A 23,079-nucleotide genomic window follows, 5' to 3' on the forward strand; every position below is an offset into this window, starting at 1 on the left:
AAGCATCGGCCTCAGAAGCAAAGCAGCACCTAGAGGATTTTGGGGCCTCCTTTTTTTTTTAAAATATATTTTAGACAACATGTCAGGTTTGAAGAGGTTTGTGGTGCCAAAACAGTAAAAAAAAACAAAAGTGACCCCATTTTGGAAACTACACCCCTCAATGAATTCATCTACGTGTATAGTTAGCATTTTGACCCCACAGTTTTTATGCAAAACGTATTTGAATTAGTCTGTGAAGGTGAAAATCTACTTTTTTTCTGAAAAAACTTAGACATTTTAATTTTCACAAGGTATAAAGGAGAAAAAACACCCAGGCATTTGTAAAGCAATTTCTTCCGATTACGGAAATATCCCATATGTGGTAATAAACTGCTGTTTGAACCCACAGCGGGGCTTAGAAGTGAAGGAGCGCTATTTGGATTTTGGAGCTAAAATTTAGCTAGAATGGTTTTCGGGTGTCATGTTGCATTTGCAAAGCCCCTGAGAGACAAAAACAGTGAAAATACCCCAAAAGTTACCCCATTTGGGAAACTACACCACTTAAAGAAGCTCTGTCACCACATAAGTGGCCTATCTTGTACATAATATGATCGGTGCTGTAATGTAGATTACAACAGTGTTTTTTATTTAGAAAACGATCATTTGTGACGGAGTTATGACCTATTTTAGCTTTATCCTAATGAGTTTCTTAATGGACAACTGGGCGTGTTTTTACTTTTTGACCAAGTGGGCGTTGTGGAGAGAAGTGTATAACGCTGACCAATCAGCGTCATACACTTCTCCCCATTCATTTACACAGCACACAGTGATCTTATTACATCACTATGTGCAGCCATATTAATACAGAGTAACGTTACTGCAGTGTCCTGACAGTGAATATACATTACCTCCAGCCAGGACGTGATATCTATTCAGAATCCTGCCACTTCTGTAGCGTTTCTGTGAGATTTACAGTAACGCAAGCGTAATCTCGCGAGATTACGATGTAACCTGTCATTTAAAACGAGATTACGCTTGCCTTGCTGTAAATCTCACAGAAACGTTACCGAAGTTTCAGGATTCTGAATAGACATCACGTCCTGGCTTGAGGTAATGTATATTCACTGTCAGGACACTTGAGTAACGTTACTGTGTGTTTATGTGGCTGCACATAGTGATGTAATAAGATCACTATATGCTGTGTAAATGAATGGGGAGAAGTGTATGATGCTGATTGGTCAGCCTCAGAAAAAGCATGGTTGAACAGCAGCACACGTCTCCCAAATTTCAATCAATATGTTCTTTTATTAGTCAAACATCCAGTAAAAAATGGCAACGTTTCGACCCGTGACAAGTGGAGGGTCTTTCTCTGATTGGTCAGCGTCATACACTTCTCTCTACAAAGCCTACTTGGTCAAAAAGTAAAACACGCCCAGTTGATTAAGTAACTCATTAGCATAAAGCTAAAATATGGCATAACTCCGTCAAAAATGGTAGTTTTTCTAAATAAAAAACACTGCTGTAATCTACATTACAGTGCCGATCACATCATGTACAATATAGGCCACTTATAATGTGGTGACAGAGCCTCTTTAAGGAATCGATCTAGGGGTATAGTGAGCATTTAGACCCCACAGGTCTTTTTCAGAATTTATAACAATTAGGCCGTGAAAATGAATATCAACATTATTCCCACTAAAATGTTGAATTTTTTAATTTTCACAAAGAATGAAGGAGGAAAAAGCCACCCAACATTTGTAAAGCAATTTCTCACGAGTATGACATTACCCCACATGTGGTCATAAATGTTTTTTTATTAGAAATTAATTAACCCTTTCTGGACTGATCCATTTTTTGCTTTTTTATTTTCATTTTTCACTCCCCACATTCCAAGAGCCATAACGTTTTTATTTTTCCATCACTAAAGTGGTGTGAGGACTCATTTCTTGCGGGACCTACTGTAGTTTTTATTGATATAATTTTTTCACGAATAATTTATTAACTTTTTTTTTTTACACATTTTATTAGTCCCCCTAGGGGACTTGAACCAGCGATCATTATATCACTGGTACAATACACTGCAATACTAATGTATTGCAATATATTGTCATTTTTACAAGCTCCCGTAACAGCGCGATCGCTGTTCCTGTCCGTTAGTCCTGGGTGTTAGCTGTAATACACAGCTGACACCCGCAACGTATAGCACGGGCTCGGTGCGTGAGCCCACTCCATACATCCCCCCCCCCCGCACACCACAACATGCTATTAAGTTGTGGTGCACGAAGGGGTTAATGTGCAACGGGTGGTGCAGATTGAAAATTAAAATTTTCCACTGATATGCCATTTTAGTACACAATATGTTGTGCCCAGTTTGTGCCACTGAAGACAAATACCTCATAAAATATTAACCAGGTTCTCCCGGGTATTGCGATGCCATATCGGTGGACGTAAACTGCTATTTGGGCACGCTGCAGGGCTCAGAAGGGAGGGAGCGGCATTTGGCTTTTGGAGCGCAAATTTAGCTTGGTAGTAGTTCTGTTTGGCGTTTTTGCTGGTATTTCAGTTTATAATGTCGGGGCATATGTAAGCTGGGCGGAGTACATCAGGGGTATAATAAGAGGGTATAATAATGGGGTAAATAAATAATAATCTGCAGATATGTGGCCGGTGTCGCAGTGATAAATTGTGCCCAATCTTATCCGCTTTTGGACACTGCACATTTTGCATTGCCATATTCTGAGAGCCAGAACTTTTTATTTTTTCTCCAGTGGAGCTGTGTGAGGGCTTATTTATTGCAGGACAATCTGTAGTTTTCATTGGTACCATTGTGGGGTACATGCATTTTTTTAAATCACTTTTTATTCCATTTGTTGGCAAGCAAGGTAACCAAGAACCATCAATTCTGACAATGGTTTTTATTCTTTTTTTTTATGGCGTTCACCCTGCGCTAGAAATGACAATTTTACTTTATGCTGCAGGTCGATACGATTACGGCGATACCAAATGTATATTGTTTTTTTTAAGTTTTGCTTCGTTTGCGCGATAATGTCACTTTTTTTTATGAAATAATACATTTTTTGTGTCACCTTATTCTGAGAGCCATAACTTTTTTATTTTTCAGTCAAAAAAGCTGTGAAAGGGCTTGTTTTGTTTTTTTGCGGGACGGGATGTAGTTCTTATTGGTACTATTTTTGCGTGCATGTGACTTTTTGATCACTTTTTATTGTATATTTTGGGAGGGGTGGTGACCAAAAATAGTGACTCTGGCATTGTTTTTTACTTATTTTTTTTGCGGTGTTCACCATGCGGGAAAAATAACATTATCGTTTTATAGTTTGGGTTGTTTTTACGAAGGCGGTGATACCAAATATGTGTACTTTTTTAACGTGTTTAACGTTTGTTTATGTAACATAACTTTTATTTTTAAACTTTTATAAAACATTTTTATTATCTTTTTGTTTACTTTTTTTACTTGTCCCACTAGGGGACACTTAGACTTGCAGCTCTGATCGCTGCTGGAACACATTACACTACCTACGTAGTGTAATGCATTCCAACTGTCATTGTGACGTGACAGTCACTCTGACAGGAAGCCTATGAGGACCAGCCTCCGGCTGGTCCTCATAGGCTTCTGTACATGGCAGCCCGGAAGCCATTGTCTGGCGTCCAGTTGCCATGGGTAACATCGCCTGCCCCCTTGATTTCACGTGGGGGCTGCTAATCTCTTCTAAACTCCTTAAATGTGGCAATCGCAATCGACCGCCGCATCGAAGGGGTTAACTGCCGAAATCAGCGGCGATGGGCCGCTGATCGGCAACAGGGAATGCAGGGCTGACACCCTGCACAGTTAACTGCCGCTGCGGTGTAGCGCCACGCGGCGGTTAACTGTCAAAGTACAGACGTAACTGCACGTCGAGGTGCGCGAAGTTACTGCACAAATTTACATGCAGTTACACCAAGCTGCGGGAAGGGGCTAATGTTTATATACCATATTTTTTTTACTATAAGACGCACCCAGGCTTTAAACAACAGAAAACAGGAAAAAATTTAATATTTTACTTCTTTTACAAATAAAAAACAATTGTTAAAAAAAATAATTTGTTCAGTTTCACCACATTCTGAGAGCTATAACTTAAATTTTTCCATCGTTTGAGCGGTGTGAGGGCTTATTTTTTGCGGGAAGGGGCTGTAGTTGTTATTAGCACAATTTTTTTGGTACATATGATCTTTTTAATACTTTTTATTTCATTCTTTTTAGCGCTATGGTGACCAAAAGACAACGATTCTGGGTTTTTAATGCCGTTCACTGTGTGAGTCAAATAATGCTATATTGTAATAGTTTTGGACTTTTAAGGACGCAGCGATACCAATTTTTCAATAATTTTTTTATTTTTACATTGAGCTTGGGGGAAAATGGGATAAATTACACTCCTGAAAATGTATCTAACATTTTATTAATTCCCCTAGGGGACTTGAACCAGCAATCCATTAGATCGCTGGTACAACACACTGCAATACATGGATGAGTTACGGCAACAGTGTAACTTGCTGAGCTACACTGTTTCCGTAACTCCCATAGTAGTGAATGGCAGTTACAGAAGCAGCGTAGCATGCTACGCTGTTTCCGTAACTACTATTCAGTTCTATGGGAGTTACGGAAACTGCGTAGCTCAGCGAGTTACGTTATTTCCGTAACTCGACCATGTAACCAGGAAGTGGCCGGGAGACAGCGGAACTGGGTAAGATAGAACGGGGTTTAGAGGGCTCCGTTCTAAAGATAGATGTGGGTCCCAGAGGTGGGACCCGCATCTATCTGACATTTATAACATATCCTGTGGATATGTCATAAATGTTCTTCATGGGAAAACCACTATAAATGCCGCGGTCGCTATTGACCGTAGCATTTAACTAGTTAAATGGTCAGGAACAGCGCCATCGCTGTTCCTGGCCATTAGAGCAGCGTGTCAGAAGCTGAGACCTGCAGTGAATGCAGCTGACTCAGCGCGTGAGCCTGCTCCATACACCATCCCCTCCCCGCTCCATGATGTGCCAGCACATCACGGGTTGGGAAGGGGTTAAGTAAGGAGCGGTCAGGGGGCCTGGCGCAGCTGGGCCCCTTGACTGCCAACTATAAGACGCAGAGACTTTTTAGCAAGATTTATCCTTGCTAAAGACTGAGTCTAATAGTCAGAAAAATACGGTAAGCAAAAAATGATGCAAGGCAAGCTGTATGCTAGCAAAGCTGCGATACAAAGGTCAGAAAATACTAACTAGTGTGTATATTAGTAAGAACAAAAATGACAAAAAATATAATAGCCCTAATTGGGCAAAGGGATAAATATACCCTGAGACATGGTGACCTAGTAGTGGGCTGTGGTGTGGGTAGGCACAGAAAGACCTCGACGCACGTTTCATCAAAGAAAGGACCGTCTTCGTCAGAGGCCTCCTGACAAAGCTGGTCCTTTCTTTGGTGAAACGCGTGTCTCAGGGTATGTTTATCCCTTTGCCCTATTAGGGCTCTCTCTAGCATTATATTTTTTTGTCATTTTTGTTCTTACTAATATACACACTAGTCAGAATTTTCTGACCTGTGTATCGCAGCTTTGCATACAGCTTGTCTTGCATAATTTTTGGTTTATATAACCATTATACTTATTTTATCTGGACATGCGGGTGTTTTATATATATATATATATATATATATATATATATATATGTTCTATGTTTATACTCTACTAAAGTAGCTGTGCGGTGTTAATAAGTGGTTGTACTGTATACCACATGGCATATTCCATCTTGCCTTTGCTGTATTATTGTCCATATATGGTCCTGTTTTAACTGTGTCGTTTTCATATTCTGTATTTTGATTATTGTATGTTAAGATTTACTAGTTTTGCTATCTTTTGGGTTTTTGTGCTCTTTGGTGTTGGCGTATAGGTTATCTACTTGTTATTGAAGAGTCCCTTCTTTTGTTCTAGTTTGGAGGTAATTTGTAGGTTGTAAAGATTTCACAGCAGACTGGCGTCTCAAGCTGTTCAAGCTCTTTAGAAGAAGCACAAAGAAATGGGCAATGTTGAGGAACGTAGACGCAGTTGTCGGCCAAGAAACTTAGTGCAGCAGATCAAAGACACATCATGTTTACTTCCCTTCGAAATCAGAAGATGTCCAGAAGATGTCCAGCAGTGCAATCAGCTCAGAACTAGCAGAAACCAGTGGGACCCAGGCACACCCATCTACTGTTTGGAGAAGTCTGGCCAGAAGTGGTCATCACGGAAGAATTGCAGCCAAAAAGCATTACCTTTCATGTGGAAAGAAAGCCAAGTTACTCAACTATGCACAAAAACATAGGAACTGGGGTGCAGAAAAACGTTAAATATTTGGCTGTAACAGAAAGCAGTTTGTTCGCCGATAAGCTGGAGAGCGGAACAATAATGAGTGTCTGCAGGCAAAAATGAAGCATGGTGGATGTGCCTTGCAAGTTTCAGGCTGCATTTCAGCAAATGGAGCTGGGGATTTGGTCAGGATTAATGGTGTCCTAAATGCTGAGAAATACAGGCAGATACTTATCCATCATGCAATACCATCAGGGAGGCATCTGATTGGGTCCAAATTTATTCTGAAACCGGACAATGACCCTAAACATACAGCCAATGTCATTAAGAACTGTCTTCAGTGTAAAGAAGAAAAAAGAGCCCCGGAAGTAATGAAATGTCTCCCACAGAGCCCTGATCTCAACATTATCGAGTTTGTCCGGAATTACATGAAGAGACAGAAGGATTGAGAAAGCCTACTTCATAATAGAAGATATGTGGTTAGTTCTCCAAGATGTTTGAAAGAACCTCCCGGCCAAGTTCCTTTAAAAACTGTGTGCAAGTGTACCTAGAATAATTTATGCTGTTTTGAAGGCAAAGGGTGTTCACACCAAAAATTTGTTTGATTTCAATTTTGCTTCTGTTCATTCACTTTGTATTTAGTTAATTGAATTGAATTTTAAAAAAAACTTAACACTTCTATTTTTGAAAGCATTCGTACTTTGCAGCATCTCCCCACCATATTTGCTTTAGTACGTTTATTGATTAACTGTTTTTTTGCTCTGTCTTTATCCCACAGGTTTTCTGGTGGACATTACTGGTCAATATAATCTAGTTTTCTACTTCAGCTGTATTGCCGTGACCTCATCTGGACTTTTTATGTTTTTGGCATCTTACATACTTGACAAAAAATAAGGAAAGACTGAAAAAAAAACGTTATAACCCAAATGACACTGCAGGGACTACTGAGCACCAAAATATTATTTATCGACCAGCAACAAAACAAGAGTATTTTGTTATATGAGTAACCATTTATAAAGGATGATGCACTAGTGCTCTCACCAATAGGAGTCCCACCAGGACAATATAGACATTGATGCCTGTGAGAGTCTGAAGTATCCATAAAGTTTAGGCATGGCACCTTGGTTCACAGGTCTGAGAGTTGAAATGCCTTGAAGAAAAGGCTGTTCTTTCAGTTTACTGACAGGTTTGGTTTGTTATTTGGCTATATTTTTTTTTTTTACCAAAGTACAAGTATAGAACCAAAACTATACAACTGAAGGACAAGAAGGAGGAAGAGTAACTCATTGAATTTATAATTGGGGATGACTGCTAAGAATCTCAAATACTTTGATTGGGTGAAGTCCATAAAGAGTTATAAGCAGATACAAAATTATACAACATATACTTTTTTTTTTAGAAAATAGATATTGCCTTTGGAGAGAGCTTCACCCAACAAAATTTGGTCAATTTTATTTATGGTAATGTTACAAATTTCCATTTTTTTTTTTTTTTTTTATCATTTCAATTTATATTCATTCTTTTTGAAAAAACAAACATGTATGACAGTAAAGAGAAGACATCAGATTCAAAATCAAGACATAGGCATACCAAGCAGAGCCGCTGAAATAGAAATCCTAACAGTACCGGTATTGAACAATTTTTTTTAATAGTGACATTATTAATTTACTAAAAGAAAAAAGGAATTCAATAATAAGTACAGAGACACAGATCTAAGTTACAGCACTTAAAACGGTCTACACATAAATAGTACATTTAACAAATAGGAGTCCAGACCAGGCCAATTAGAGATAAACAAAAATACAATAAGTATCATATCATAGCAATGGATGATGAACAAATATAATAAATCTTGTGTTCACATAAGTAAGAAGTAAAAACAGCCTTTGAGAAAGAATAAACAGTGTTAACTGATAAGCAGATTGATTAATGCACTCTCGGTCTAGGTGGAGGATGAGGGTCTTTGGGACTTATCAAAAGTACCAAACAGGGATGCAGGGGCCTAAGTGGTACCAAGAGATTTAGTTTTATATTTAATCCACTTATCTCAAGTGCGGAGAAATCTCTCTCTTTTCCCTGGTTCCTATACCGTGAACTCCTCAAAGCTATATAATTGATGTACCCTTTTTCTCCAATGTTGGATTGAAGGGGGTTCTGTGTCCCTCCAGTGTAACGGGATAAGTAGCTTTGTGGCTTGTATTATCCATGTTACCAAACAATGTCTGTATTGTTTAGATTCCTGAGAAGGTACCCTCAGAAGAACTTGATCAAGATTAAAGGGAATGTGTCGCTAGAAATTATTATATTTTTTCCAGTTAAACAATTAGTATTTAAGTCATTACACATTGTTTTAATTTTTAAAATTTTTCATAAGTCAGGAAATATTATAAATTCGATTCTAATTTATAACATTTCCATGTGCTGGCCACTAGAGGGAGCAGTTCCCAAAATTGCAGCATGGTCACTGTGGTAAAGCTACCTCATTGATGTATTCTGCAAATTTGGGGTAGACACACTCTCCTCTAGTGTCCTCACACAATCCCCCCTCCCTTCTTCTGGCTAGTGCCAGGAGAAGGAAGGGTTTGAATGTGTTCAAACCTCCTACACTGTGTGCCGCCATTTTCTGAGCGACTGCACATTGCTAGGAGGATTAGATACAGGGCTCAGCAGACAGTAATACATGAACATAATACACACGAAAATAATATACATGAACATACACGAATATAAATTACCTGCTCCTGCCGCCGCCTCCGCTGGTCTATGCTCCTCTTCCCTGCGCCTTCGCTTCGTTGAACATATGGCCGGAAGCCGCAGCCGGAAGTCGTCATCTTACTGTCCAGCAGCAGCTTCCGGTCCACATGAAAATGGCGCTGGATTTCGCTCTATGAACGAGCTTCGTTTTGGTCTGTGTGGGAGCGGCGCATGCGTCGTTCCCACACAGACGACGAACGCAATTGAGAATGTAACGGCTCCCGTTCGCATTCTCTAAGGGGTTGTATATGCCGTATTCCATCTCTGTATGTGTCATTAATCGACACATACAGAGATGAAAAAAAAAATGGCAGCCCCGTAGAGAAGTAAAAGTCAGAAAACATTAAAAAGTAAAACATGAGGACACAATTAAATAGAATTTTTGAAAATATTATATTAAAAACAATATGATAAAAAAAACTCATGACACCTTCCCTTTATGAGGTAGATCTACACCTCATATCTTTGCAATCTCCGTACTAACCGCACCCCAAGATTATTTTATTCGCGGACAACTCATCCCAACATGTGATAATGTGCCTGGCTCAGAGAAGCATCTCTAGCAGAGGTCGGAATCACAAAGCCCAATCTAACATAAAAATACAGGTGTTCTGAACCAGCGGGTGAGCAGTTTAAACAAACTCTCCTGAATTCTAACACACTGGGAAAAACCGTGTGAGCCGCTCAGGATAGACTTAACTTCCAACTCAGTAAATTGTCGATCAAGCTTGGTCTCCCACTCCCTCACGCATCTTGGTTTAGGGACCGAGGTTTGTTGTAGCAATAATGACTATATGTGAGACATAGATCTAGCCCTGGGTGTAGTGGAAGTAAGGAGCCCCTCCATCCAGATTAATTCCCTGAGAGGGGAAGCCACACGTATCTCAAATCTCCTAAACATCTGCCTAAATGACAAGTTATGAAGAAACTGTCCTGTGATTTTAGCCTGAGTAAGAGACGGGTTCGATTTTGAAACAAGTAGCTTTTACATTTTAGATATTTTAAAAACACTGCAATAAATAGTTATTAATCCACCCTTGTGGTCATAGACCCAGAATTTTTTTCATGGTACATCGCTAGTATTCACTCACTGGTGAGGTCCACCACGAATATGCAAAATATGCTCCTAGCACAACGTCACCAGGTGAGCACCATTTAACCTCTCCTGTTATCATACCTCCAAACTCCTTAGGATGATGCATCATCTACGCTGCGTATTTTTTGTCTTTTCCTAAACAAAAAAGTTATGAAGAAACATCAGTTCCACAGTCTTGCTATCCGGTATTAATTTTGAGATATCAGGCTCCGTCCCCTGGGCATACAGGTCTCACAAAGGGCAGTTAAGCAGTGTAGACCAAGGTGCCGTGACTTATAACAGTGCATCCGCACACCAGGAGGGAATAGTTCCAACTGGCACTAGGGGCGAAGATTCTTTTCCAGTGCATAAATGTTTGGACATAGCATGACTAATTGTAACCCTACCTCTGGTAAAAGCCCGTGGTATATCTAGATTCCTAGGGAAAAGCCCTTGGTTCTACAGGAGAGGGGCAGCCTGCGTTCCCAGGAGTGGTAACTCGAGCAAAGTTCAGGGTCTTTCCCTTCCTTCGGAATAATGGAGATATATGCCTCCAAAGCTTGAGGTGTCCAAGAGGCACATGTCATGCGGGAGTTACAGACGTGTACAATTTGGGGACCAGGAGATATGAATTATTTTTATAATAAGCAATCGGGACCAGGGCTTTTACCTGTCAGGATGGCCAAGAGAACCTTCAAGCTTCAGCCACTGTAATTGGGGCTTGTCGATATTATAGAGGGACTTATAGTAGAGGTTAAATTCCCCAGCAATATTATCTGTGTTGAAACAGCGATGACCAAAAGAGGACTTTATTGTTTGAATGAAAGATCTTTCCTCTTTTAAGTAGGGCTGAGGTAATTTTAGAACCCTTGTCTCCATGGACATAGTGTTTGTACTTACAAATGTGTAGTGTACTTGCAGCATTTGCATTTAGAAGGTTCCTCAGTTCCTGTCTCAGGAGAGCAAGATCATCTTGGGATTTTCGTGTCACTGACCATTTGTTCATGTTCTTGAGAGATGAAATTCAGGAAAAAAGAATTAATGTTCTTCTCCTTTTTGTTTCTTTAATCTAGAGCTCTGAGTATTCCTCTGAGCACAGCATTATGTGATTCCCATAGTATGCTATCAGAGACGTCTGGAGTGTCACCCTCTGGACAATACCAGGATCTTGGTGCAAAGTATTATTTAACATCCATGTGAACATTCTTTTGGGTAGGTAGTTAGGTGTTATAGTAATTGAAATATGAGCATGGTCAGAAACCGATATCACACCTATCTCTGAATCTAGTACTGCCGGTAGCATGCGCTCAGAAAGGAATAAGTAGTCCAATCTGTGATAAGATTGATGTCTACTAGAGTAAAAGGTATAGTCTTTCATATCTGTATTTAGGCATCTCCAAACATTGAGGTGTAAAGAGGATAGTCTCAATTTCCTTAATAGTTTACTAGGGGAAGGGTGGACATTATTAGAAGAATCCAAGGTGGGGGTCTAATAAGATATTGAAATCACCACCCAGTATCAGAGTACCCTCAGTGAATAGAGAGACCTTATCTAAAACCTTATTATGCCAGGTTAGTGGCCCTACATTAGGGGCATATAGGTTAACAAAAGTGAAGATCTGATTTGCTATAGTCCCTTTAAGGAACAAAAAACGTCCTTCAGGGTCTTGTTGCATGGCAGCGAATTTGAAAGGGACATGATTTTTAAAGGCTATACTTGTGCCTCTCGATGCCGTTGAGAAAGCGCTATGATACCAAGAGTGGAACATAGTGTGCGACAGGGACAGTATATGATTAAGGCGAAAGTATGTTTCCTGGAGAAAAATGACCTCCACTCTGGATTTTCTCAGAAGTGTGAAAATTTGGCTACGCTTTTGGGGGACATTGAAGCCTCTTACTTTAAATGAACAAATTTTAGGGGAACCCAATACAGATAATCAAAGAAAATACAAAATAATATTCTGGCCTGGTCACGATACTCAATATCAGCACATGTGCAATTGTTAGCATATTTAGAAAGTTAACTAAATATTGTAGACTCCTAAAAGAAAGAGTTACCGCAAACAGAGGTTTACTTGATAGCGTCATCTACTAAAAAATAAGATTGTCGATGACTCAATCAAGCAATAAAGAGGGTATGGGGAAGGAAGTTAGGGGGTAAAAAGTATAGGTAGTGTATCACAGACTCATGGCACACATCGTGTTCTTAAGAAAGATAATATACAAAAAATGGAAATTGAAATTAGCTTGGACTATAAACAGATATGTTAAAGAAGTAAATTGGGGTTTCTCAGAATCAGAATAGTGAAGGCTTGACTGAGAGCTATTATATTAAACCAAAATTCCTAGAGGAAATGTCAATATGAGGTAAAACATATCTTGAAAAAGCAAACAAGTATATCAGAACTTACAATCGTGTCGTCAGGTAAGGGATACACCCTTACTTAAAGGCAGTCCCTAAGACATATACGACCTCAGAAGGTTAGCAGCTGCAATTCAAGTGATTGGAAAATCAGAAGCGGGTGTCTTGCTCTTGGGAGATTTGCCAGAGGAGCGGGTCATCCACTGGGACGAAGAAGGCAAATCAGGCAAAGGTGCTTCACAGGTGATCGGGAGCCAGCACTGGATATCCACTGGAGCAATATCCAGATTGGTTCAGAGAGCCGTTAGGTTATCACGGTGTCTGACTGTAACAGTACGACCATCTTTAGTAATGGATAGGCCAAAGGGGTATAACCACCTAAAGGGGATCACGGAGTGAGTCCGTCGGTGACTTAAGAATTTGTGTCTAAGCAAGTGTGGTGGCAGCGACATCCTGATAGAGTTTCAGCTTTGTATTCCCAAAAAGCACTTCACCAGATTCTCTAGCCTTTTGCAATATTTCGGCTGTGTCCACAAAACTCAATAGGCCGTATATGACATACCTTGGCAGGTCAGATCCTCTCGGCTTATGTCGGAGGGCTCTGTGTATTCTTTGATGACCACTTGCTCTGCTCTAGGTTGGCCTAGTAGTGTAGCGTAGATTTGACGAACTACCGAGGAAAGAGCTTCTGTCGCCACAGTTTCGGGCAGACCACTTATCCGAATATTTTTGCATTTGCTCCTGTTCTCTTGATCTTCCAGAATCAAATAAGCATTATTCAAGGTGGTGGGAGTCTGTCTCGGGCAGTTAGACAATCAAGTAACAGAGATGGAGTAATAAAATGAAAGGCTGGTTGAGGCCTTAGTGTTGCCTATTGATAGTGTTTTCCAATTCGCCAAAATAAAGTGTCTAGGTACAGATTTTGCAGTTTTAAACTGAATCAGGCCTACCTGTGTTGCATGCAAGTTTGGGAGCAGCAGCAACTTATTTTCTAAGCCAGGGAGGTAAGGGCCGCTATATATGGGGTTTAAAATAAGGTGCCGGTGTGTGTTTTGGTCCCCAAATAAACCCAGGCCTCAGGGATAGTCTCTGCTAATGTGTCAGGGTATAGGCATCCGGTTTCCTGGTGTTTTCTTACCGCTGGTCCCCTAGTGCAGCAACCGCCGGTCAGGCCGGCCGAAAATTCAGTCACGCGTGTAGGCCGCAACTGAAAGTGGCATATTTTTGGCCAATTCGACCTTCAAAACGTTCCTCTCAATCATGGGGAGGCAGCATTGGCCAGCAGATCTCCCCAAAGTCCTTCTGTTCAGAGGATGGCAGCCGATACTGTGGAGGGAGCAGGAGCACTAAGAAAATGCATCCGTTCTCTGTGCAGCTCAAGCCACGCCCCACAAATTTCCATTGTGACACAGTGTTAAACAGTTATCTTAGCCAGAAAGTGCTGCAAAGTACTAAAAATTTGCAGCATATTTAACATATGTCTTGTGCAGCTGATGTCTGACGTAAGGACTGTGCTATGTACTACAAAAGTGCAATGAAACTGGTTAACAAATTACCTCTATTGGAAAGGGAGAAAAATATCATGTACATTTAATATTACACCTGTTATATAATACATCATACAGTACACGCAATATATTTTCTATACCTATGCCTTAAAGGGGTTGTAAGTAATTAGACTAGCTACTAGTAGCTGCTGATAGTAAGGCAGCAGCTACCAGCTGCTAACCACTGAGTCCACTGTGTATATGTGTCATGCTGAGCAGTCACACCTAAGGGCTGCTAAATAAAATATCTGAACAGACAATATTCAGCTCTTATAAATCCCCCGCCGCTCCAGATCTGATGTTCCCGTGTTCCCCTGCTGGTCTCTTTTTACATTGCATTAGCAATGCCTGCAACGTTCATGTGCCATACTTACTGGCTTAATGCTGTAGACAGTGATTGGCTGTAGCGGTCAAGTTCTAGTATGGCATGTCATCACTGCTGCGATGTAAACAGAGTCCGACAGAGGGACCACAGGAGCAATAGTGCTGGAGCGATGGGGGATTTAACAGTTATTGTCTGTTTTTAGCTACGCCCCTGATGTAGGCTGGGGCATATAATTAAGTAATTAAAATGGGCCCTGTTCCTGGTTCATATTAACATCATGACACCCACGTACACAAATGCAGTTCTAGCGATGTGTATTTATGGTGGAAGTTTAGATCAGTTTTTCTGTTTGGCATGAACTTATATTACACACAGATTCTTATGTTCCAAATGTGCCTCGTGTTAAACTACAGATTTTTGTATGTGTTAATTTACATTCTTTAATTAGTAAAATACTCTGTATGACCTACCAACAAAAGTGGGTAAAGGGAGGTGACAACAGTTCTCAGAACAATTCTTGTTTTAGCATAATGGTTGTCACTTTTCAAGTCCATTCCACTCATGATGAAGTATTTGGAATATATATTTATTACTCAATTATTAGTTCATATGTTAATGCACCCTAAAGACAAAAAATCTGAAAGATTTTCATCCCTGGCTATAGCTGCCCTTTAAAAAACATTTTCTGGACTGGACTCTATTATTAGTATTGCATGCAATGTGTATACTATATACTACATCGCTCTATACAGAGCTTTGTGAATATAGAAAAATCATGCATCATAACATGTAGATAAAACGGCAAAGCATAGCTAGGAAAAAGGTTAGGCAGAGTAATTGGCCGCCAAGGGCTTTATTGGACAGCACAATTTATGGACCAAAAACAAAAGGGCACAGCCCTTTTTTGTGCAACTCATTGAACAGCGTTCAAGTGGCCGATTTATGCTGTAGATGCCAGGGTCTGATGCAGTCCACCCTTGAATGCATTGGTGAGAATATTGCGCCGGTCACAAATACATTGTAGGGTAGCCAGATGTAGCCATGTGCAAAGGGGTGGAGGGAAGTGGGAATTATGTATTATAAATGAGAACACTAGGGGGAAACTTGAAGATAGTCCATCCAACAATTATCATGCAGAACTTTAGAGACCATGGGTACAGGTGAATTCTGAATACCTGCCTTGAACACTGAGAGAAATTGTCCAAACTCTGAAGCAAATATACTTCTATATAACTGAGGTCTTTGAGATTCAAACTTACCTAGGCCTCATGCACACTTCCATCACCGTTTTCATGGCCGATTTTAACGGATCCGTGTGTCCGTGATTGGATCAGTGTGGTTCCCGTGTGTACTCCGTGTACACTTCTGTGTTTCCGTGCGCCGCGCATGGTACTCACTTTCCAGCAGTAGTCACTGTCCAGGGTGCTGAAAGAATTATGATCAGTGCTGGATAGAGGAGGGGCTGCACTGATCGGCAGTAACTCTTTCAGCACCCTGGACAGTGACTACCGCTGGACAGTGAGTACCATGCGTGATGCTCCCAATATAGATTTCTAATATTTCCTTCAAAAACCCCAACTCAGAAAAAAATAAGATTATACTTACCCAGAGCTACCTGCTTCTTCCTCCAGTCCGACCTCCTGGGATAACGTTTCATCCCATGTGACTGCTGCAGCCAATCACCGGCTGTAGCGGTCACATGGACTGCCGTGTCATCCAGGGAGGTCGGACTGGATGTCAAAAGAGGGACGCGTCACCAAGACAACGGCCGGGGTACGTATGAACTTCTTTTTCTTTCTATCGCTATCGCTCTCTATCCAGCACTGATCAGCAGCCTCTGCTCTCTATCAGTGCTGGATAGAGAGAAGGGGCTGCCGATTAGTGCAGTGCAATATCTCTCTCTACATGTGCTTATGCCCGCCTGGCCGTTGCTAGGCAACGGCTCTGTAACACATGGACGGCACACGGATGCCTTCCCTGTGCCTTCAGTTTTTTGGACGGACCCATTGACTTGTATGGGCCCCACGGTCACGGTATCTCGGACCAAAGTAGGACATGCTCTACTTTTGTCGGAACGGAACAATGGGACCGTCAAACTAAAGTGTGCATGGCCCCATTGAAATTAATGGGTCAGGGTGCTAGCCGTCAAAAAAACGGCTAGCACCCTGAAGGAAAAAACGGAAGTGGGCAAAGGGCCTTAGAGCCACTGGTGTACATGTTCCGAGATTCTCCAAGTCTGTTTTTCTTTTGTTTGTTTTTTTTGTCCCAGTGAACTCAAAATTAGCCTCTATCTGTAGAGTAGCTGCTCCCTGTTTCATGGTGTTCCATAGTGGAATATATAATAATCTGGGAAGGAAAACCAGACATGGTTGTGAGCGTTGTATATTTGACTTATTTGTTCCCAGTTAGGAATAGCACTTATGTATCAAACTGAAGGTTCTGTCATTACATTCTCCTAATACCACTTTTTAGAATACTATACCATATATTGCTGTCAATGTTTCAAAATAATTTCCAAAGATATTTTGCTGCAGGTTGATCAATGTAGACAATGAATGTTATATCTGTTCATGTAATGACCAATGAAGATGATTGCAATACAATTCCAATGCACTTTAATTTTGTCTTCTTTAAAACAGAGAAAACTCTAACAATAACCATTAAAAATGTTAGACTAATTAGAAATTATGGATATTTGACATTTCCTCCTATGATTGTATTATCTATTTTTTTGTAATCTCCATAAAACATTGTTTTTTTGATGAATAAACAATTGTGACATGTTTCAGAAGTGCATAATATGCCCCCATTTTAACATCCATATTACGGTCATTACCAGGCTCGAAGATACGGTTGTATTACAGCCCTCTGGAATAAGACTTCGCACCTCCATAACGCCACATAAAGGGATCTCTATATTATGTGTGATGTATGTATTATTAAACGCTTTGCGTCACGATCTAGGGGTTTGTGGACAATAGGCCGCTCTGCCATAGCGGAGTGGCAGCTGGCCAAGCAACAGTCTATATAGTCTATGCAAAAGTCCTTAGCACGATAGTACCTGTAAGAATCCAGACAGTACACAACCTATTGGTACATTCAAGATAGGTCTTGCCACACAAACGTAATAAAGTGTATACTATATACAGGGCCGATTCTAGCTTTTCTGCTGCCTGAGGCGAAAATGGAAATGGCGCCCCCCCCCCCCCGTCCACACACAAAAAAAACAAAAACGTAAGTAAGAAACAACTTGTAAAACTAAACAAAAAAATTATAACTGTGTAAACAAAAAAATACATTATTGAACATCATTGTTATAAGCTGGAAGGTCTCATAATGCTACAGGCAATTGTGTAGTAAATATCCCTATATTGCCCCAGCTATAAGTACTAGTAAAATGACATGGGCAACGTGTATCCAAAATGCAAACACAAAAATTAAACAACAATGTCAGTGTTCAGATTTGTGTCAGGGCCCCTTTAATGGCTCTTTACAGTCAGGATAGTAACGCATGCGGCACTTTCTTTCTGTCCACGTCTGTTGGATCTGTACAACCAATCCGTAATATTTGTAAACCTGAAACTACACAGACCGGACTAGGAATGAATGTAATCATCGAGCCAGTAATATAATCTGAAAACTATTCACTGCATGTTCAGGCCTTAAAAGGGTTGTCCCAAGATTAAATGTTATCCCCTCTCTACAGGATAGGAGATAACATGCTGATCCGAGGGGCTCCCTCGTACCCCTGAGTTAATGACGCTGCTGGTCAAGCACACACCTTGCCGCTCCAGTTACTCAAGGGTACAAGGGACCACCGTTCTATTTATCAGTGGAGGTCCCAGTGGTCGGACCCCCACCGATCAGCATGTTATGTCCTATCCTGTAGACAGGGGGGTAACATTTAATCTTGGAACAACCCCTTTAACTGCAAGGGGCAAAAATTTGTATTTAGAAAGTAAGGCATATGGAACAGTAGCAAAGCAAAAAATAAACTGTGCACAACCTATAAATAAATTTGTACCAGCAGTGTATATACCGCACAGATCCATAAATAGCAGCAGTGAATATACCGCACGTATAAATATATACCAGCAGTGAATGTTATCAGCCACAGTCCACCCTTCTCCTCCTCCTCTCATGCAATAACATGTGGAAGCCGAGGAGAGGTGTAGAGTTGCAAAGCCAGCCATACTCACTCGTTAGACGCGCTCTCTGTATCATGGTCCTGTGGCGTGCCCTTCTCCTCTGCAAGCTTTGTTGTGAACTTGTGATATTCTGCACACAGGGGCGGATATAGGCTTGAAATCTAAGGCAGGTGTGGAAAAAACACAAACTGTGAACAGACCATATTTTCCCCCTAACACCACCCCTATTACCACCCCTCTGCCACCTGTCAATGGAAAAATAATCTGTCAGAAGGAAAAATGTTTCCCGATGAGTACAAGAAAGCCCCATCTGGGAATTAGACTTTCTTGTACTCCACAATGGGGAAACATTTTTTCCCTCTGGTGGATGACTTTTCAGTTGACAGGAAGCAGAGTTACATGAAGGGAAATTATTTTTCCTTGACTTCTAGTTTCTATTGTGGCGCAGGGGAGAAAAAAGTATAGGCTTTATATTTTTGATACTGCTAACTTTTATTTTTTTGTTATGTTCAGCTGGACCATTTAGACTAAGTCATAGATTAGTTGGACTACTTCGATAATGTAAGTTATTTGTTATTGTTTTTTTTAAATAAAATGGTGAAAGAGGGTTGTGTGGGGGAGTTTTTATTTCAATAAAAAATGTTTTCTTATGTCTTTGTTTTTTTAAAATTATATTACCGCCTTTGTAATGGCCGTGTCTGCTTGACGGCATCCATAGTAAGACAGGGCTTAGCGTTAGCCAGTAAAAAGCTAACAGTAATCCCCCAATATTACCCCGTTACCCACCACCACCAGGGGTACCGGGAAGAGCCGGGTAACACCCAGTACCCGACCATCTGTAGTGATGGTCGGGTACTGGAGCGACTGCAGGCTGGTATTATAAGGCTGGGAGAGACAAAAACCCAAAAGGACCACGTTTTTTGGTTGCATTGGCCAGGTATCAAACTACAGAATTCAAATCTCAGGATTGTGGGTAAAACGCTCATCATCCCACCAAACACTTTACTAAAAAAACAGAACAAAAACACTATACAGCCTTTTGAAAAATGGTTGTGGAAGGCAAAAGGGGATAACCATCACTTCAATGTTGGTAGGACCAAACATTAAAAAGTACTGTGTTGCATTGGCCGGGAATCGAACCCGGGCCTCCCGCGTGGCAGGGGAGAATTCTACCACTGAACCACCAATGCACTGGGAGTCACCTTTTTTTTCAAGCAAACTGCTTCTGCCGGTCCAATGATCTGGAAGGCAGCTTTGTTTTTCCAACAAATTGCTTCTGCCGGTCCAATGATCTCACTAAGAGTGCTCAAAAATGTTGTGATCAGCTCAGGCGCGGTAGAAAAACATTCAAAGAGAAGCCTGACTAGCTCAGTCGGTAGAGCATGAGACTCATAATCTCAGGGTTGTGGGTTCGAGCCCCCCATGTTGGTTGGGTAACCATTCATTTTTTTCTCGTCTAAAAAAAAGTATTCAGAAGAGAAAGTAATGTAGGGAACGTACACAAAAAAAAAGAAAGTAACGTAGTAAGGTCCAGACACCAGAAGAACTGTGCTGAATTAACCACATTAAACAGTACTGTGTTGCATTGGCCGGGAATCAAACCCAGACCTTTCACATGGCAGGCAAGAATTCTACCACTGAACCACCAATGCACTGGAAGACACCTTTGCTTGGCCAATGCAACACACTAATATTTAATGTTTAGTCCTGCTGTTTGGTGGGATGATGACCGTTTTACCCACAATCCTGAGTACAGATGAGCGAACCGGGACAACCGAACCCGGTTTCGGTCCGAACATCGGGAAAAGTTCGGTTCGCAGCGAATCCGAACTTCACCGGGTTCGGCCGAACCCGTTTTGACCGAACCCGGCTACATTTTGGCGCCTGCCACATGTTAGATCTAAAATGGAGGATTTCACAATATCACCTGACATCAGGCTACCCCATAATGCCCTGCAAACGGCTCTCCCAGCCAATCGGGGAGCAGCATAGGGGCGGGCTCAAGCCTGCAATAAAAGTCTATGCACGGAGCTCAGCGGCCATTTTAGAGACAGGAGCTGTAGGGATAGCATCTCTGTGCAGTAAGGGAAAGCTTTAGGAATCTAAAAGGCAGGAATCCAGCAATCGAAGGGGCTCATCCACTACTCACTACTCAGCCAGTGTGTGAATACGCTTTTATAAGGGGCTCATCCCCGTTGCATCCAACTTGCAATACAGGCAGGTTTTGTAGTACTACAACGCCCAGCATTCCCTGAGTCAGTGCACAGTGGCTGATAGAAATTCTCATTCATTACCATTTGCCAAGCCAGTGTCAGTGTGTGAATACGCTTTTAGGAGGGGCTCATCCCCGGCCGTTAACATAACAAACAAATAACAATCCAACTTGCAATACAGGCAGCCTTTGTAGTAGACGTAGTACTACAACGCCCAGCATTCCCTGAGTGCATTGCGGCGTGGCTGATAGAAATTCTCATTCATTGCCATTTGCCAAGCCAGTGTCAGTGTGTGAATACGCTTTTAGAAGGGGCTCATCCCCGGCCGTTAACATAACAAACAAATAACAATCCAACTTGCAATACAGGCAGCCTTTGTAGTAGACGTAGTACTACAACGCCCAGCATTCCCTGAGTGCACCGCGGCGTGGCTGATAGAAATTCTCATTCATTGCCATTTGCCAAGCCAGTGTCAGTGTGTGAATACGCTTTTAGAAGGGGCTCATCCCCGGCCGTTAACATAACAAACAAATAACAATCCAACTTGCAATACAGGCAGCCTTTGTAGTAGACGTAGTACTACAACGCCCAGCATTCCCTGAGTGCATTGCAGCGTGGCTGATAGAAATTCTCATTCATTGCCATTTGACAAGCCAGTGTCAGTGTGTGAATACGCTTTTAGAAGGGGCTCATCCCCGGCCGTTAACATAACAAACAAATAACAATCCAACTTGCAATACAGGCAGCCTTTGTAGTAGACGTAGTACTACAACGCCCAGCATTCCCTGAGTGCACCGCGGCGTGGCTGATAGAAATTCTCATTGATTGCCATTTGCAAAGCCAGTGTCAGTGTGTGAATACGCTTTTAAAAGGGGCTCATCCCCGGCCGTTAACATAACAAACAAATAACAATCCAACTTGCAATACAGGCAGCCTTTGTAGTAGACGTAGTACTACAACGCCCAGCATTCCCTGAGTGCACCGCGGCGTGGCTGATAGAAATTCTCATTCATTGCCATTTGCGAAGCCAGTGTGTGAATACGCTTTTAGAAGGGGCTCATCCCCCGGGTTTTGATTCAACTTGCTGCACTCCAGCAGTGAAATGTCTGCTAAAAAAAAGGTGGTGAAAGGACGGGGTAGAGGAAAAAACACCCATGCCGTGTCCTCTTCCAGTCCAAATGTTGGATCTGTTGGTGCCAGACCCAGTACCAGCATTTGTGGCACAAGACATGTGCCCAGTTCCACTAGTAGCAGCAGCCATGTGCCTGCTGGTAGTAGTAGCAGTATCAGCAAGCCAGACTTGTCCATCTCCTCCGGTGGGCGGGTTACTTTAGACAATACTGCCATTGTGGACTGGTTGGCTGGCTCGCGGTCATCTCAGCAGGAAGACTCTGACGATCTGGCTTCAAGCCAGGTTTCGTTGGATTCCAGATCCACTACAGTTCCTTGGCACAGTGACAGTAGTAATATGGGTATTTCTAGCATTTCCATTCCATCATCTATGTCTTCACTCCCCCTTCCTAGCGGGAAGCCATCTTTCCTGAGAGTCCTAAGAGACATCTCCTCGGGTGCGAAGGAAGATACTGAACAACATAGTGATGATAATTTGTTTTCCGCGAGTCAGCCAACGGAGTGTGTTGCGGCGGTGGTGGAGGTGGAAGGGATGTCCCAGACGCATAGCTGTGGTAGTGGGGGTGTTGGTGGTGGTAGCCGTGGTGGCAGACGCAGTAATGGGGGGGGGCATGGAGCCCGCCATGATGTCACTTCACATTCACAACACAGTGACAAAAGTGGCGGGGATGATGAGGAGGGCTATGATGATGATGTTGTTTTAGACAGGACGTGGGAACCAGGTGACGAGGTGATGACGGCGTCAGAGGAGGAGGGTAGTAGTGGCGGCACTGGCAGTGATAAACAGCCAAGCCGAGGTAGGGGCAGAAGTCAATCTGCAAAACGTTGCAGCGGTAAGGTCAGCTCAGGAGCCGGTGACGGCGACACTGATGCTGGTGTAGGCTCCTGAAAAAAGCCTGCCAGACAAGGGGCAAGCTCGGGTGGTGGTGGTGGTGGTGGTGGACGACGTGGTACTACCTCTTTACGGTACTCTGCCGTGTGGCAGATTTTCTGTACCTTCCCGGAGGACGAAAACATGGCACAGTGCCATATCTGCAAGCAGAAAGTAAGGCATGGGCAGGGCAGCAATGTAGGAACTACTGCTCTACGTAAACACATGGAGCGGCATCACAAGGCCATGTGGGACAATCGACATGCCCCACCATCATGTACATCTAATGAAGACTCCTCTGCCGCTGCTGCTGCTCCGAGTCCCTGTCATCTAAGTAGTAGC

At 42.0% G+C, this 23,079-nt stretch overlaps 1 protein-coding gene and 2 non-coding genes across 3 annotated transcripts in view; 1 reads left to right on the plus strand and 2 right to left on the minus strand.

The window, feature by feature from the left end:
* LOC142666604 (monocarboxylate transporter 6-like) overlaps positions 1–8,608 on the plus strand; it is a 48,350-nt gene extending 39,742 nt beyond the window's left edge. Inside the window, 2 exon segments of the mRNA XM_075846729.1 lie at positions 7,090–7,196; positions 7,198–8,608. Coding sequence (XP_075702844.1) covers positions 7,090–7,196; positions 7,198–7,314 — 224 coding nt within the window. The 3' untranslated portion in view covers positions 7,315–8,608.
* An 11,033-nt stretch (positions 8,609–19,641) lies between these two features.
* TRNAG-GCC (transfer RNA glycine (anticodon GCC)) lies at positions 19,642–19,712 on the minus strand. The gene has a single exon. It is a non-coding gene; the product is annotated as a tRNA-Gly (tRNA).
* A 391-nt stretch (positions 19,713–20,103) lies between these two features.
* TRNAG-GCC (transfer RNA glycine (anticodon GCC)) lies at positions 20,104–20,174 on the minus strand. The gene has a single exon. It is a non-coding gene; the product is annotated as a tRNA-Gly (tRNA).
* Between the last annotated feature and the right edge of the window lie 2,905 nt (positions 20,175–23,079).

Source organism: Rhinoderma darwinii, chromosome 13 (assembly GCF_050947455.1).
Source record: "Rhinoderma darwinii isolate aRhiDar2 chromosome 13, aRhiDar2.hap1, whole genome shotgun sequence".
NCBI classification, from domain to species: domain Eukaryota; kingdom Metazoa; phylum Chordata; class Amphibia; order Anura; family Rhinodermatidae; genus Rhinoderma; species Rhinoderma darwinii.